This window comes from Alligator mississippiensis, chromosome 3 (assembly GCF_030867095.1).
Source record: "Alligator mississippiensis isolate rAllMis1 chromosome 3, rAllMis1, whole genome shotgun sequence".
In the NCBI taxonomy this organism is placed as follows: Eukaryota; Metazoa; Chordata; order Crocodylia; family Alligatoridae; genus Alligator; species Alligator mississippiensis.
Window position 1 is genome coordinate 91,276,218 of NC_081826.1, and position 17,904 is coordinate 91,294,121.

Below are 17,904 nucleotides of genomic sequence, written 5' to 3' on the forward strand. Positions count from 1 at the left end.
AGAGGGTGTAAGATTTATTTAAAGTCTTTTTACAGTAGCCAGATTAATTCTAGTAATTTGAGGGCAGTCCTTAGTTTTATACATAACTTGGTAATTCTTGACTACACTGGAAGCATTTAAAAAAGCACATGATACTAATGATTTTTATTTTTTTTTTACATAGATCATTTTGCCAGGCAGGCACTTTACAAAAAAAACCATTCAAGACTTTGGCTAACAGACTTCAAGGAAGCCAAAAAAGAGCTACAACTTTCAAAGGCAAAACATCCTGACTGGCTTTAAAAGAAAGTCTGTCAATATCAATTTTATTAGAATATTGCCACAATCTATCTTCTTTGGGGAAACTTTCCAAGGACATAGAGACCTACATTTTAACACAGTTTGAAAAATCCTTAAAACAAAAGGGATGATTAATCAAATCAAGTCTCTCCCTTCCCTCCTGCCAATGACTTAAAGTTTCAAGACAGAAAACAGGAGGTTTTTTGTTTGTTTTTTTGCAGTGGGACAAAACAGGAGATACTGGAGGGATTAGTAGGATTATTTATTGCTATTTCTTCATTGATAGTTTATCTTAATTTAACCTTGATCTGAATGCTATAAATTATTTTGATTAGATGGGCTACTGAATTTTAAATGGAATGCAATTTTAGTGCACTCCAAACTGACCAATATCAAATCCAATAAGGGAAAGCAATTTCTAAAGACCATAATATCCACTCAACCCATCCAGAGGAGATTTAGGCCAGAACAAAGCTCTCAGTTTTTGAATAAAATGCCAGCATCCGCTTCTAATGTTCTTGATAAAAGATCTAATAAGATAGCTATTTTTTATTTCTTTACAGAAAACAGTATTTGACATTTTCTGCATCCTGATGTTTAAATCCTATTGTCTTGTTATTACAGAGTATGAGATCAGTGACATGAAATGAGTATTGATATACTTCAATATGTAAGCATAAATACAGTAAATTATATTTTGATGTCATTGCCTTATCACTTTTTTTTAAAGGCGTGTGGTACTGTGCTGCTGCATTCCCTTTGGATTTTTCTTCTATGTTATCACAAGAAAAGGAGATTTTTTGCTTTGAGAGCTGCTTAATAATGTATGCACCCAATAGTCCACCAAAGCTTCAAAGAGCCAATTATGGTTATGGACTGTTACATAAATACAAGTTTAGGAGGCTTGAAGATGCATAATACATATGGCCTCTGGTAAATAAATATGGAATATGGGAGTTTTGAAATTGGAGTTACTGACATGAAGAAATGTAATGGCTTCAAATGAATGGTTCCAGTATATAGAGGCCCGCTGGCTGCTGGTGCTCATTAAATATGATTACACCGTTTGTGATTAAGACCAAAAGCCCTCCGTTGTTTCAAAGAGCAAACAAACCTTTTAATTAGTTTTTGGAATGTATGACAATATCTAAAAGTGCTAAAATTTTTATTTGCAGGTGATGCAAAATTATTCAGATTAATAAAGGCTAAAGAGGATTATATGAAACTCCAGAAGGACTTAAATCCAAGTGATTGGATAACACTATGGCAACTGAACATGAATACTAAAAATGCAAGATAGTGTATGCACACTGAAAAGAAAAGTTTGAATTATGCTTACATATTGATGGATTCTACATTAACCGTAGCCAATCAGGAAAAAGATATAGCAGTAGACAGTTCAGTGAAACCATCTGTTCAGTGTGCAGCAGTTAAAAGTGAACAATGAGTTGGGCTGTATTAAGAAAAGGACAGAAAATAATACTGCAACTGTAATTTAATTATATAAATCTAGGGTACATCTTAACCTTGAAGATTAGGTTTAGTTTTGGCCATTGTCATCTTAAAAAGGATACAGTAGAAATCAAAAAGGTTAACAGAAATGGCTATAGTTGGGTGTTTTTTAATTTGCTTTGAAAACTGCTTAATAATGTATGTAGCCAGAATAAGGTAAGATTTTCATATAAGATGAAATTTGAATGGTTCTCTGTTTAATTGTAATAGTCATCCAGGGTCAGGTCAAAGTATATATTTGCTGTAAAAATTGGTGTTCCAGAGCTGAGGGCTACTTGGTTGCATACAGTATTTCTTGACAAAGACCTATATCATCTGCTATTCATCTAGTAACTGGAAATGGTCTTGTTTTTATTACTTGCTTTGCTTCACATCAGAGGCATACTTGGGCTTTTTGTGTGCTGGGCAGCAGTGGTGCACAGAGCAATGTCAGTGGCTTTGCTGCAGTGCAGCAGCTGCTGTTTTTGCACCCCTTCCTAACTTGACGCCCAGAGCTGGTGCCCCGCTCACCCTCTGTTAGCTAAGCTCCACATAACAGCTATAGCCCGGCTTTAGTAGGGGAATTTGTTTCCTTGAGATAGGACTTCTGTTATTATAACACTGCAGATACCTAGTTCCATTTACAGTTCAGGACTAGTAAAGAAACTGCAACAAAATTTACTCTGGAAGGCAACTGACATAATGTAAATTTCATATTTCTTTATATCAAAACCCTCCCCACCAACCAAAGCAAGCAATCAGGCCACAAACCTATAACAATACATATAGCCAGCTGACATAACAGCTAACACCCTTATGCCACAGTGCCCTTATCTCTCTCTTGATTTGTTTGTTATATCACCTTATATTTTCTCAGTTTAGGCTCTGACCCTGTTAACTCTTATGCACGTCCTTCATTTTGCTCAGTAAAGTAGGGCTGTTGATTTTAGTGAGAGACTGCACATAAGTGAAGTACATACTTACAAGACTGTGTAAGCCTGTGGAGTCAGAGACTATTTGACAGTGTTTGTATAGAATTTTGTTCAATAAGATCCCCTTTGGACTGGGGCTTTGGGTGCTGTTGTAATAAATGCTGGCACTCAAACATGCATAGAGGTAAACCCACACATTTGTGTTCTGATGAAAAAGCCTATAATCAAACCAAACTGTGATTTCGGATTCCGTTCAAGATGGCTTTGTGCTGCTGATCACATCATGATGCACATAAATTAACATAAGCCTGTATGATGCATGCAGGGTAGAGGAATTTATTGCTGAACAAGACTGTCTAATGTTTGTTTAAATACATCCCACACAGACCTATGTAAAGCAGCCAGATTACTTTCCTATTTTGTGAGGAAAATTTATAATAAGCGTATTGCATCGACTGTGCTGTTTGTATCACCCATATATGACTGAATCCTCCTGAAAGTTAAGATTGTAAAATTAACTGATTATACATGAATCCCTAATATCATCTTCTCAAGCAAAATCCATACTTTCTCCAATTTCGTCTTATTCTGTCAAGCCCATAACCATTCAATAATCTAACAGAGTATTATATAGCTAGCATCACCAAAATGAAGGATGTTTTCCATACAGACCACATATCTGAATGACAGCTTTATTTTCAGAGGACCTGGCAAAAAGTACAATACAGGAAAAGACTTTCTAAGCATTTCTAAACAAAAAACTAAAGAGTTAGCTCAAGAGCAAGTTGACCTCAAGAACCAATAGAGGAAAAGGATAAGAGAAAGGACACACAATACTATATTTACCCAGTTTATGAACACACTAGCAGACATACTCTGGAGTTGGGAAGAAGGGAAATGCAGAACACAGTTACACAGAAAGTTACCTGAACATTTTAAATTCTGGGATGTCTATGTTGCAGTTACTGCAGCTCTCACAGGCCTACCTAGCTAGTTTTAAACCAGTGTAGGTGGAGCTGCGTGGGCTGATTGCCTGTGTATCCAGCTTTTTGCATGGGTTTTGCAGCCCTGCTGAACTCCACGCTGCTGTGGCTATATTATTAACAGCACACAAGTTAGCTAGTTTAAAGCCAGGGTACATAAACAAGAGCAGCAGGCACAGAAATGACCACAGTGGAGACATATTAACCCTTAATGATATAGATGAAAGAGAAAAACTTAGGCCACTCAATTTTGACAGTTTCTGTGAATTCTGAGAGTGGGGAATTCATTTGTAGTTGAAACAGGCTTTGCACATAAAACTGCTTTATCCCTGCTTTTAAAAGTAGCCTTATTTAAATGAAAAACTGAGAACGTGATTTTAACACTTTATATGGAAACAGAGTCATTTAAAGAGGCAAATGCCACATCATTATCGCATCTTGAAAGCTACAGAAATTTCTTTTTTTTTTAAATTAAAAAAAACCCCAAAAACATATTCTTAGGCATTATGGTATTACTTCTTGGTTTTGTAACACACAGTTGTGAATAGTGGAGACAAACTACTAGGATTCCACATACATACATTTAATCTTATATTTAATGAGGTTTACCATATTTCCAGTTCCAAAAAAGAGGACACCTGTTGGTGGGACACCTCACTCCCAACCTGCAGCCCCCCACCCCTGCTGCTGCCCCTCGCTTTTGACCCACAGACCGAGGGTTGCCATATTTCCAAGCTTAAAAAGGAGGACACTTATCATGGAGGGGGTGGGGTGGGCAGGGGGAGTATTATGGTGGGGGCATGGGCCACTGGTGCCTTCTGACTGTGGGCGGCCACCAGCACCCAATCGCTGACACTGGAAGTGCTGCCGGCACTTCTTGGGGGGCACTGGCTGACACTCTTCACTCCATGGGTGGCGAGGGCCAATCTCAGGTGGGGTATGTGCCCCCCCCCATACCCCTCTATGCATTGCCAAATGGGTGGGGGGCAGTGACATGCCAGTGCCCTGCCCTTGCTCATTCTGTTGCCTCTCACTGACATGCCACAGCCCACCCCCCCCAGCCTTGCTGCTGCCCCTCACTCCAGACCCACTGACCCCAGCACTGCCAGTGCCCCTCACTCCCAAACAGCAGTACCCTTCCCCCCACCCCTTGCTGGTGCCCCTTACTCCCAACCCACAACCCCCTGGTGCTGCCAGTGCCCTGCACACCCAACCCAGTCACCCATCCTGTCTTCTGTGCTCCTCACTCCTGATCCACAGCCCTCTGTCCCCCTCTCAGTGCCCCTCACCCCCAGGTCAGGAAAGCAGCACCACTGAAGCCCTCTGCCCTGCCCCCTAGCCCTGCAGTGCCCCTAACTCCTGACCTGCAGCCCTCTTCCGCCCAGTCCTGCAATGCTATTCATTCCTGACCTGCCACCCCTTGCCCTGACCCCCAGCCCTGCTGCCCAGGCAACTACCACACTGTGCCCACACCTGCTCTCTCTCTCTCACTTGCCGGAGCCTGGGTGGGGAGCACATGACCCCTGGCAGCCAATCACCTTGCCTGCTGCTCCCAGCCCCAAGCAGCCAGCCTGGGAGAGCAGAAAACCTGGACATTTGCTGTTATTTTAAAAACCTACCCAGATGCAGCATAGGGGTCCAAAAAAGAGGACATGTCTGGGAAAACCTGGACATATGGTAATCCTACACAGACCCCTGGCCCTGCCATTGCCCCTCACTTCCAACTGACAGTTCCCTGCCCCCACCCCCAGGACCCTCACTGCTGACCCACAGCCCCTTGGTGCTGCCAGTGCCCTGCACTCCTGACCCATAGCCTACTGCCCTCCCTGCCATGCCCAGACTTCCATGCCACAGTTCCCCCAGACCTGCTGGAGTGGGCCTCCAGCCAATCCCATCCCGACCAGGCAAGACCACGGTGACTCTGATTCGTGTGCCTGGCGATGGAGTGAGTTTGGCACTGGTGTAGGTGGGAGGAAAGAGGAGGGGAGGCCTGTGGCACCCCCTGCCCTGGGCTGGGGCTCCTGTGTTGCATGAGGCAGCTTGGCCATGTCCCCCCGCTCCCCACCTTGGGCAGTGTCTCTTGGCCACTCAGCCCCTGTAAGCACAGGCACTGGCCCCTGTGCTGCCAGTCTAGCCACAAAGCACCGCTGCCCTCAAAGGGCCCCCCTGCCCCCTTCCCCTGTTGGAGGGGCAGATACCTGTTCCCTACACCCCCTGCCCTGCTGCAGCCCTAGCACCCAGATAGCTTCCGCCAGCGCCAGCAGACACCTGCCCCCCTCACACACCCATCCCCTCAACACCCTGTGACACACTCCCTACCTCCCCGACAGTCTCCAAGCCCTGGCCCTCCAACCCCTGCCCCCTATAGATTTACCTGCAGCCAGGCTAGGGACAGAAGTTACACATAAACCAGTTTAAGTTATCAGAAACTGGTTTAAACCTGTAACAGAACAGAACTTCAGTGCATATAAACCAGTTTGAAAATGGCTGAAACTTGTTTAAGATAAACCTGGTTGAATGTAGTATCAGACTTAACTGATTTAGGTCAAACTGGTTTATGAAACTTCTGTTCCAGACCCCTTCCTGGTTCAAGTTAAATCACAGACCCCACAATCCCAGCATGCTTTCCAGCCCTAGGCTGGGCTGTCTGCTCCAGAGAGCAGGGCTGGGCCTGCTCCTCTGCTCTGTAGCTGGAGCAGTGAGGACTGGCTGACAAGAGGGTTGGGGGCAGGGGGCAATCTCAGCTGGAGATGTAACCCAGTCTGCAGGGGGGCTGCCCTCCCTGGCAAACCCTGGCTAGGGTCTGGGGCCAGGGAGGGGGGAGTTAAATACCCCTTCCCCATCTCAAACTTACTGCTGGCTGCAACTGTGGACTACAAATCCCAGAGGCATCTGAAAGCAGGAAGAGGAAGTAATGAGCAATCCTGCAGAGTCCTGCTGCTGTAATTCTGGACTGCAAATCCCAGAGACCTCAGGGGCAGCAGGAAGAGGAAGTGAACACACCCAGAGAACCATGCTCTAGCACCCCCACTGCAGGCATGTGGCTGTATTTCCTGAATCAAAGGTAAATATTGTTCACTTCTGTTTCAATTTAATTTGTGTAGCTTAGAGTAACCTGCAAAGACTGAATCAATTCAGCCTTGGGCTTCTTGACTGTCTGTACCTAGCCCCAGAAGGCAGCAGAGCTTCAAACTTCCTTCTCTCTTCCTGAGAGAAGCCCCTCCCCCCAAGGAGCAGCAGCTATCAAATACAGCTTCCTGCCACTGCCAGGGACTGGGCTGTCAAAGGAGCAATCTCCCATAGCCCCTCTGACTTGAGAGGATACCTTTACAGCAATTTTGCACCGCTCCAGTAGTGGGGAAGGGTCTTTGCACATATGCATGACCCATAGCACTCTATTTTTGTAATGCTAGAAAGTGCTGAGGATAGTGCTGCAAATGAACAGGTGTCCAAGGCCTTAGTCAATCATTAGTGTATGTGTTAGGCTGAACAAAACTTCTGAATGAAATAAGCCTAATTTTGAAAGCTATACAGTAATTGACAGAAAGTGTTTCCACAAGATCTGACTGGTGTACATTCAGAAAAACAGAAATAGGAAGATTATCTGCAGTAACACCATTAGCAAATCCCAAGAATATTAGTCTTCCAATTAAAAAAAGAAACAAACAAATAGACAGCAATTCAACTAAGTTATGTTTGCGGACAGCAGAATAGAAAGGACCATAAAGTTATCTCAAAGGTTTCTTTAAGACACTTTAGGACACTATAGTCTTGATAGTTTTGGGGATTGTTTTCAGGGTTTTTTGGAAAGAGATATTACACATGATTTTAAAAATCCTTTATTCAATACACAATGATTAAGGGATTTTAACCATTCAGACTGCTTTTATTTTCTTCTTTGGAATATCTAACCAAGACGGGTCTAGTGTTTCATATACAGATATCAAGAGGCTTGCATACACAATAGAAACATTGCAACTGAAATAAACACAGGGCTTGTGCCAGGTGGCATTTGGGAGGGCGGGGGGGAGAATCACTGCACATGGAGGAGGAAGTTGGAACTGACTGCAACCAGCTGTTTCAAAGTTCTTTGTGCTTTTTCAGAGCTGTTTGTCTGAGAGCTAATCTGCCCATAAAGAAACAAGGACTTTGAGTAATTCAGGTATAGTTTAAGTTTTAGGTTTGAAGTTTGATTTTCAATTAGAGTCAGGACAGCGGAAGAAGTTACAGGGTCTATGCCCAAAGTGAGGAAAACAGTTCCAAAAAAGGGCTGGTTAAAAAGAAGCTAAGTAGTAGCTTGCCTTAATGCAAGTTGAAACTGAACCTTAAGACAGGTTAGAAAAGTGTAGAAAATAATTTGTCAAAAGATTTGCATGGTTTATTTCCTTCTCTCTGCTCAAGGAAGCACTTTGGATCTATTATCTAATTGCTCAAATCAGGTTTTAAAAATGTGGTCTCCTCAATGAATAAAGAAGTGACTTTGGAGGTGTGCTCCATATTCACCTCAGCAGCACCAAATTTTACTTATGGACGATTTTAACTAAAACACTGCTGAGCTATTTTATAATTTTTTTTCTTGTTTGCCCCAGGAATAAATCTTATCAATTTAAGGCTCCCATTCACAGACTGCTATTCCTAAGACAGCAGTTTTTGTGATAGAAATTTAAAGCAGAGTTTTCATTGGTTTGGGGTTTTTTTTTGCTATATTGCCTACATGAAGAAGGATGGTGCTGACTCACTGCTCTGTCTGATGGAATTGCCTCTTAAGGAACTTGATTGATGTGTGTGGAAAATTGGATAAGAGTGATGAAAGCTCTACCCACACAAGTGCCAAGGTGGGCAGAGTCTATTTGTATGTGATAATGTTCTGTGCCAGTGGAGAATGGGAGTTGAATAAACAAGCCTGACAAGGCCCTTGCAACACTTTGGATGCAGACTTCTTATGCTTCTGTGACCTTTTGTTTGTTATAGCAAATAATGATACACAGACCCACACTTGAAGACTACTCAGTATATAAAGCTGGTTCAGAATGAAGTGGCCTATTATGTGCTGTCAGCTGAAGGAACACATTATTACATTGATTTCTTGACTCTTCTGGTTACTTCTGAGTGAGATTCAAGATGCTGTGTTTAGTCCACAAACTCCTAAATCAGGGGCGGGCAATTATTTTGGGTGAAAGACCACTTACTGAGTTTTGGCGTGCTGCTGAGGGCCTCATGGGTAGCCCCACTCCTTGACACTTGCCCTGCCTCCAGCCACCATATTGGGACTGGAAGTCCTTCCCCCAACCCCAGACCTTTGCCACCAGAGGTCCCTCCCCTTGCCCCAAAAGTACTCCTTTTGGGAGGAAGAGAGCTGCAATCTTGAAACCAGAAAAAAAACAAATTACATACAAAAAAATAAAACATCTATTATAACTTACTTTAATTTTATTTAAAAATATTTTGTACTGATTTATGTGTTTATGAAGTGTATCTAGAGGTGACTGCATAATAGTCCTATTGTATGTTGTGTCTGAGCAGTGAGTGGGTGTATGTGGTGGGGCATGGGTATGGTGGGTGGGTGTGGGGTATGTGGTTGGGCTGGAAGCTGTGGTAGGGTGTGGGGTTATGGTGGGTGGGGCGGGAGAGAGAGAGATGGGGCTGGGCTGCCATCTCCATCGTGTGTGGCTCTAGCACACTGCATGCGAGCCTCACATGATGCAGCCAAGCAGAACCCATGCCCAGGCTCTGCGCTCCTGCTGCCCCACCTTAGGTCCCTGGCTCCTGCCCACCACCCATTTCTCTGCATTCCCTTCTGCATGCTTGCCCACTGCTCTCCCCGCCATTCCCTGCAGCCCCTGCCACTCGCCACACCACTCCCTGCAGCCCCCGCCACTTCCCATGCCACTTCCCATTGGCCTCACCACTCCCTGTTGGCCCCGCTACTCACTGCACCACTCCCTGCAGCCCCCACCACTTCCTGTGCCCCTCCCCATGGCTCTTGAGGCCCTCACCACTCACTGTGCCACTCCCTGTGGCTCCCACGGCCCCTACCACTTGTTGCGCCACTTCCTGTGGTTCCTGGTGCTCCCCGCAGCCCCCAATGCTTCCCGCACCACTCCCCATGGCCCCCGCTGCTTCCTATACCTCTCCCTGCAGCCCCCACTGCTCGCCATAGCCCCCGCCACTTTCCTCAGCCACTACCACTTCCCACGCTGCTCTCCACATCCCCCACCACTTCCCACACTGGTCCCTGTGGCCCATGCAGCTCCCATCACTCCTCGCAGCCACCACCACTTCCTGTGCCACTCCCCATGGCTCCCTCCACTGCTGCACTGCTCCCTGCAGCTCCTACTGCTTCTCACGGTTCCCCCTCTGCTGCAGCCACTTCCCTCCACCCCCTGCCTGCTGTTTCTCACTCTGGCTCCAGCCTGGCCTAAGAAGCACCACGGGGCTCCCAGCTGCTGGGTTGTTCACAGTGGTTCCCCCCTCCTCCCTCTGTCTAATCTTACCTTACTTTCCACTCAGACGGCGGGGAAGGAACTGCTCTGGGGTTGTGAGGCCAGAAGCCACAGAGGCTTCCAGTGGGGCCTGAGGGCAGAAGGAGGGTCTGGGGCTGGGGTCAAGGTAGAGATGGGCCGGTCTTGCTGCTCAGCCACAGATTCCCACTGGGTCCTTCTGCTGCTGGCTGCCTCTCATCTTTGACAGGCAGCCAGGGGCAGATAAAAATTAATTAAAAAAAAAATTTAGAGGCCTCATGGGCCAGATAGAATGGGTTGGTGGGCCATATTTTTCCTGCCTCTGCCCTAAATTATTTGTATGAAGGCTTTAGGAGAGACAACACTTGAGTTTTGGTTAGCAAAGGCACTTAAGTCATCATTTCTCTGAATTGGGAAATCCTGTTGTCTTGGTTGAAGTGTATTCTAGTAGGCATTGCCTAAACTCTTCTAACAGCATACAGTGGCTGACCTCTAGGCTGTGCTGAAAGTTCAACTGTCAGGCACTTGACTTGCGTGTGGGATAAGGGGAGGGGGAAGGACTGCAGGAGAGAGGAGAGTTGTCTTTTGCAGGAGTGGTCTGTGCCTTTTTCTCATCTCAAAAAGAGGTTTAATATAGTTGTGAATGTTTATAGGATTAGGTACATCCAAATGCTCTGATTACAATTTGTAATCTAAAAAATATAAAATCTTTTCATTCTCCTTTAGCATAGTATTTTCTGTGAATTTAGTCTTTGCTCCTTCATCTTCTTGTTCTTTTTTTGCTTAATAATCTTCAAATTATGTGAATTAAGAATTTATGAAAGCTTTTTTAAACAATTCATAATGTTAGTCTTAAAATATCTCTGTCTTGGTTAGCAATATCTTCAGAAGCTCAGTAACAATGTCAGCAAGACAAGTGCTGTTTCAACACATATCTAGGAAAGGAAAATCTGAAATACTCTAGAACATGAAAAAGGACTGCTTTGGTTTAGCTCTAACCATGACCCGGCAGTGATAGCTGGACATATCCAGAAAATAGTCTAATGTGTCTAAGCTTTTATAGCTGAATGGGAATTAAATGAATAGTTACGGACATAATGTATATTAAAAAGCCACTAAGATAGTTTTCAGTGATCCTGAAAAAGTTGATATTGCTACATGTATTCTCCAGGTACTTCGTATTTACTTGGTTTCACTGACATAAATGGAAAAACTCCTCAGTAACAATCTCCTGCATTCTACAGGTCTCAATAAACAGAACTAGCAAGCATAAAGGCCAAATATTTTTGGCAATGGCCAGCCAGCAGTCTAAAAAGGATCTATAGATAAGTAGCTGAGATCTCTAAGAATGTGCTACTGCTCCTACAAAAGTGTGAAAGATTGGATAAAAGACTGTACATTGAAATGCCATTCTCAGGGAAAAAAATTAAATATTTGAAAAAACAAAAATCTGTAGTAAATCTGTCCATTTTAGCTCTCTACGGGTGCATTTACATGTGCAATTAGCAGTTCACACCAGAGTTTATTGCTCCTGGGAACTGCATTTAAACATCCTCCTGGGACCACAGCACGTTGATCCAGGGCAGAGCATCCCCAGCTGGCAGGGGGCCTGGAGGGGTCAGCCCGCAGCCCAGGGCTGCTCTGCCTCAGCTCAACATGCTGCGGAGGGGCTGGCTGGGGCATGAGGTTGCTCCAGTGTGGGGCTAGCTGTCAGGCAGCTCTCACACTGTAGCATCCTCGTGCCCCAGCCAGCCCCAGTCACCATCTACACATGAGTTTTGGCGCACATAAATACTCCACTACAGAATAATACTTGTCCCGAATAGTACTGTCCTATAGCACAGTTATTTTACTGAGCCCTAATACGGGTGCATGTGCAGGTGGTGATGATTTACTGCGGAACTATTTAGTCTGCTCTGCAGAAAAGTGCACATGTAGATACACCCTAAGACAAGGATTGTGCCATAAGTATTTAGGTAGCTCACTTTGGACTTGTCTTGTGGGAATAGGAAAACAGATTACCACTACTTCAACTGCTTTAATTTGTAACCAGTTACAATAAAGAAAATTCCTACAGTAATGTGCAATCATGTGTTTGTGTGAGTGGCTGGCCCACTGAGACACTAGCTGAAACTACTGATAATGAAAGGTGTCCTTCTTGGCTGAAGTGGGAGAGAACCATGTTTTTGGAGCAGTTGCTAGTTTGATCATTTATTATTATTTCTTACATTATCTGTACAGACATTTCTGAGATTCTTTTTCCTCCTCTCCCTATATGTCCAGCAAGGTGTCTCCCCACTATTGTACTGAACCGTACATGAATAGGAACTACTCAAGATGTTTACTGTTTCACTGTTTATCAGGCAAGAACAAGGGAGGACAGATGAAATTAAACAATCAACTCAGGTTCAAACCCCAGAAAAAAGTATTTTAATCTAGTAGATTAAAATTTGAGCCACAAAAAATGTGGCTCGAGTGGCTTCCCTCCAAGGGACAGGCATTGTGAATTCTGGAAATTAAAGATAAAAGATAATATAACACAGCTAATAGGCCTGCAAGGTGCATTCTTCTCTTCATTTTAAAAGAGCCGCTGCAAAAGGAGTAGCAGGTTGAGGAAGTTTTCTCCCTGTAGACATAGGACTGTCTCCTTCACTGCATCCTTTGCTGACTTCATTTATTTTAGACTATAAGCTTAAGGGAAGGAATCATGCCTGGGTTTGTGTTTATTTGCGTGGCTCAGCACACTGTGGACTCTTGCCAAAAACAAAAATAAGCATAACCAAATGGCAGCCTAAAATACCTAAATATTTCCTTTTTTTCTTCAACCTTTTGGGCTACCTTTGCAGTCATTTTTTTCCCTCTTACTCATACTCGCCCCCCACATCATATCTAAACACATGTGAAATTTTTATATGCCAACACAACTTTGTTTTAAATTAAAATGATTATCTAATCTTATGCAGATTGATGTTTATTGGAATACTTTTTTTTCTCTTTTAAAACAGGGCTAGTTTTAACATAGCTGTTGTCCTGTTCTTCAAAATGCTGTTTTGGTTTAAAAAAAAAAAAATGCTCTGAGGCATCAAGTATAGTTCAGTAATGGCACCTGCATACCGCAAGCTCTTAGCATTCAAACACTCTTCAGACAAGCTATCTGTCATGAGCTACTGTTGGATGATAAACTCACACATCCAAGCCTTCCTCTGCAATTGATTGCAAACTGCACAGGCAAATGCTGCACATACAAAATGACCTTGAACATTAGCATTATTGTTATTTGAATATGCATCTTAATATTCATTAAGTTATGACTTTTTCACATATTATTTGTTAAAGAGCTTTGAAGCTTGAGCATTGTCAACATATTTCTAATAATGTTTACATTTGATACTTTAAAACAGCATGAATTCAAATGAAAAGATTTGATGCAAGAGCTGAAAGTGTCTTTTGATGATGCAAATCTGTTGTTAAATATCATTGTGAAAGGACTAGGCAAAGGAATTCATTATACTGTATATAAACACTGCAAGACTGCAATAACATACAATAAAAAGAGAAAACTCAGACTATATAAAATATACAGAATGGGGAAAAGAAACGGTGGACTTTAAAATAGCTTCTAATGACTTGAATCGAGATTTAAATGGTGCTTGAGTAAAGGAGGGAGAGGAATAAGTCAGAAGAGGGAGCTCCTGCCATCCCACTCCAGAGATAACAGTGTATACTTAATAACCTTTGTTTCTTTTTTTTCTCTAAAAGACCTATGAAAATATCTATTTTATTTTGATTTTCTGACTTTTTTCTTTGAGAATTCAGATAGCTATATGTAGTACTCATCATTGTTTTCTTTCTGCTTCAAACAAGGGTTTTTCAAACCAGGAATAGATAAAAAAAAACTTGACCTTGGATATTCAAATCTATTTCTTAAACCCCCTCCATTATAAGGCTTGAATAAATCTAATCTAAATCCACTTAAGTCAGCACAGCCCCTTTACTTGTCTACTTTATAACAGTTGAGAATCTAGCCCCTGTTGCTCCTATGCAGCCAACCTGCAGTTGCTAACCACAGAAGAGAAAATAGATAATGTGGCCTCTGTGCTCTCCTGGATATATTTTGGGCCAGAGGATCTACATAACTCATTTTGTCATTGATTCTCATGTTCCCATGTAGAGGACAGCTCTAAGTCTTTCCCACTGTCTAACCCCAGTATAAAGATGGAATATAGCATCTCCATGCATTTCAGATGTTGTGTACTGACAAAAGGGAGCTGGAATGTGACCCTGCATGTTATATGTTATGGTGACTGGTGTCTTTCTTTTGCCCCGTCCTGAATCCCCCTTTTGTTACTCACCGGTACTGCTCTGGATGGTCCTCACAGTAGTGGTTGTGCGTGGAGGAGATGCGGACCTTAGCGACACACATTCATCATCCTGGGAACAGCCCTTCTCGATTGCTCTCACATAGCTGTGGCTCCTCATGCGGAAACAGCCTGGCATTGGCAGATCCAGGGCCTCCACTGCCTGAGATTCTAGTTCACTGAACACCGATTCACAGACTGATTCAAATTGACCATTTACTTCCATCTCACTCACCTGCAGGCAAAACACAGGCAGTTTAATTATATTTTGTAGATCCATCCTATTTTCACATTTAAAAAACAAACAAGCCCAAAAAGTGGTGCAATACCTATAATCCCAAATAAGAGATGCTTTGAAAATGAAAAGCAAATTACGCATCACAGAATTTTAATTTTTTTATAAAATAAAAGCAAATAAAAAACCTACTACTTAGAATACTGAGTTATGGATGCTAAAACCTCAGTTCCAAACTCATCTGGGCCAACAACAGGGATTAAACCTGGGGCCTTGGATAGAGCCTCTACTACTGGAATTAAAGGACTGACTACCCTGGCTAGTAGCCAGAACAGACCTACTTACCTTTGTTCTGGAGTTGTTAGATGATAATGATAACTCATAACCTGGGTTACATTAAAAAGCACAAGGCTATGCTGCATATCTTACAAACTGGGCAACTCGTGTTTCTATACTCAAGAGTGAGCCCTAAACTGGGCCTTACTGAATTATAGTAATCCCCAGAGGCATAACAGGGCAGCAGGCTGGCACATGGTAGCACCAGCTCCCAGTGGTGTAGTGGCAGCACCTGTTTTTGCACTGTCCCCCAGCTGGCAACACCTGGGGCTACTGCCCCAGTCACCCCGCTCAGTTACACTGTTGATAAGCATCACAGGAAAAAAATATATCCTAAACTTTAATGTGTAGAAGTATTCATTATTTTTCAGGAATTCAGAAGGTGCTGGGAAGATTAGAAGTGCTTAGTGTGGTCTGTGAGAGTACAACCCATTCTATACTGGGCTGAATTCTAAGAAAGAAAAATTTAGGCTACGTGTCAGGGAATATTTTTGTATAGTGAAATCCATTAGGATGTGAAATCATTTCCAAAGGGAGGTAAGGGGGATTGCTTAGAAAAAACAGTGGATAAACCCTGTTGTAAAGATCAACCCTAACTGGCAGACAATAGCTTAAATTGCCAAACAAGTATCTCAAATTTAATTGCTCTGATATTTTTTGCCTCCCTATTTTTATTGATATAGGAAACTTAATTGTTCTGAGGCCTTTTCTAAGCTTAAACTATTAAACTAACCAACCAGTCTTGTATAGAATTGTATCCCATGCTTAACATTTTGGGGTGCTGTCTTCTTTTGGTCTCCTCCAAATTGATTTTTTTAAGTGCCATGGACTTCACAGCATGTAATGAGCAGGTTGCACTTTTGAGAAAGTAATGCCCAAACACAGCAATCCCTGAGCACTGAAGACTCCATCCACAATGGAAGTCACTTTTCTAGTCCATTTTTTTCACTCGTACGGACTCAAGGATACAGTCAACCTATTTTTTTACTTCCTACTGATGTTGGTGAGGCCAGTATTTCATCCTGTAAGTCTGAAGCCCTATACTTTTGAAATATCTTGATGTTTATTTACCTTAACAAATAACCTGCAACATTTTTACTTTATGATATACTTTATAAGTTTGCTAATAGTTGATTCAAATCTAAAAAATGAATGGTAGCTAGAGAGACATAACTGTAGGTTGATTCCAAAAGCATATTGTATACAAGACTAGGCTACATCACTGTGCCAAAACTCACAATTTCCAAAGTGCCAAATTATGTGATGTTTATCTTGCAGACTATATATAGCATACATTTTTTTCAGGAAAATGAGACACATTTTTGTAACTAGCATCTGAACCATACACGTGTGTCAGTCAAGGCCATTACTTTATAGTTTTGCAAGTTAAAAAATGTTAGTAAAATGGAATTAATAAACCTTCTTAAAATTGTCTATTAAAGTCCACTTCATAATGATGCTTGTGAAATACAAAAGAACAGTGATCTTTGTTTTTTTCTCTTCAAACTGTTTGTTTCCATACTTCAAAGGAAAACTGGAAGTCTTTACTTGCTCACATTAGGATTCCAATGCCTACGTTTTTAGAAGCCTATATTTGGATGCCAAACATGAAACCCTTTAAAGTGATCAGAGTATCAAACAGTATTGAGCACGCACTTTCATGTTGTGTAATCAGAATCAGTTGTCAATTAAAAAAATTTAGATTTGGTGTTACAAAACCTTATATTTCACTGAAAGTATAGATAAATACATGGCATTATTTATTTATTTTGAATGCATAATTAGTAGCAGATCTGGTTTACTTTCAACAGTAGTGAGAATGATAGGACTCCATACATTGCATAAATATTTAAATTGGCTAGGGACTAAGTTTGATCTTGTTTTCTTAGCTGTGCATGCATCTCACTAACCTGACTGATGGTACTCATGGCTCTCATGTAGCTCTCATTCCGGGAACGGAATTTGGGAGAAGTAAGCAGACCTGCAGGGTCTAGACTGTCCAAACTCCTATTGATAGAGACTTCACTCACAGCCCTCAGGTAACTGTGGCTCCGGATCTGAAGCTTTGGAGAATGTTCACTGGATATCCTTGAAGGAAACAGCAGGAAAGAAACATTTAATCAATTCCATGTTGCTTAGCTGCAACTGAGAATGCTAATTAATAGTTCAGTTGAAAGAGATTTAAATTAGTTAGAAAAACTCAAATCAGACTATATAATCCTTAGCCATTTATAAATTCAATATAGTAAATTCAGTATAAAATTCAGGAAATGGTTCACTTCCAGGTCACTTTCTCAAACTTACTTCCTTTCTTGTCTTACTACAAGCTTAGGGTTCATTATAAGACAATCTTCATGATATTTATTTATAGTGGAGTCCAAAGCAAAAGGTCGTGATGCAATGACAACAGGAAAATTTAGCCTTATGGGAAATATGGCAAGTAGTGCAATGTGTGCAACTCTTAAGGCAATTAGAATGAGATTAGTATTGCTTGCTTCAAAAGTAAACTGCTGAAAGATACAAAGTCCATTATTAAAAGAGTGGTAAAGACATGCAGGTGTGTGCAATCAAAGAAACAGCTGTCTCAGACATAATATCCTCAACCAATACTATTACAACAACCATCAAAAGAATACATGAGAAGGCACAGAAAGCAGTGGCAAAGAAAAGACCTAGTGGAAAACTATGGGGTGTTTATACACGTGCTCTGGGAGGTGTGAGTTGGGGGGGAGGGGGAGGAGTGCTTTAATTAGCGCATCTGCAAGAGCCACGCTAATTAAAAGTACCCAGAGCATCACATGTATCAGCGTCCCTGCGCTGAAAAATGGC

At 42.3% G+C, this 17,904-nt stretch overlaps 1 protein-coding gene and 1 long non-coding RNA gene across 8 annotated transcripts in view; one reads left to right on the forward strand and one right to left on the reverse strand.

Moving 5' to 3' along the window:
* The window catches only part of LOC109283879 (uncharacterized), a 44,713-nt gene extending 40,282 nt beyond the window's left edge, over window positions 1–4,431 (forward strand). For both annotated transcript variants that reach the window (XR_002091188.2, XR_002091189.2), the window contains one exon: window positions 164–4,431. This is a non-coding gene — a long non-coding RNA (uncharacterized LOC109283879). The remainder of the gene's footprint in view (window positions 1–163) is intronic.
* DLGAP1 (DLG associated protein 1) overlaps window positions 1–17,904 on the reverse strand; it is a 735,970-nt gene that overhangs the window by 136,344 nt on the left and 581,722 nt on the right. For all 6 annotated transcript variants that reach the window (XM_059724196.1, XM_059724192.1, XM_059724194.1 and 3 more), the window contains 2 exons: window positions 16,986–17,163; window positions 14,499–14,739 (listed from right to left, as the gene is read on the reverse strand). In XM_059724196.1, the coding sequence (XP_059580179.1) occupies window positions 14,499–14,739; window positions 16,986–17,163 (419 nt within the window). The remainder of the gene's footprint in view (window positions 1–14,498; window positions 14,740–16,985; window positions 17,164–17,904) is intronic.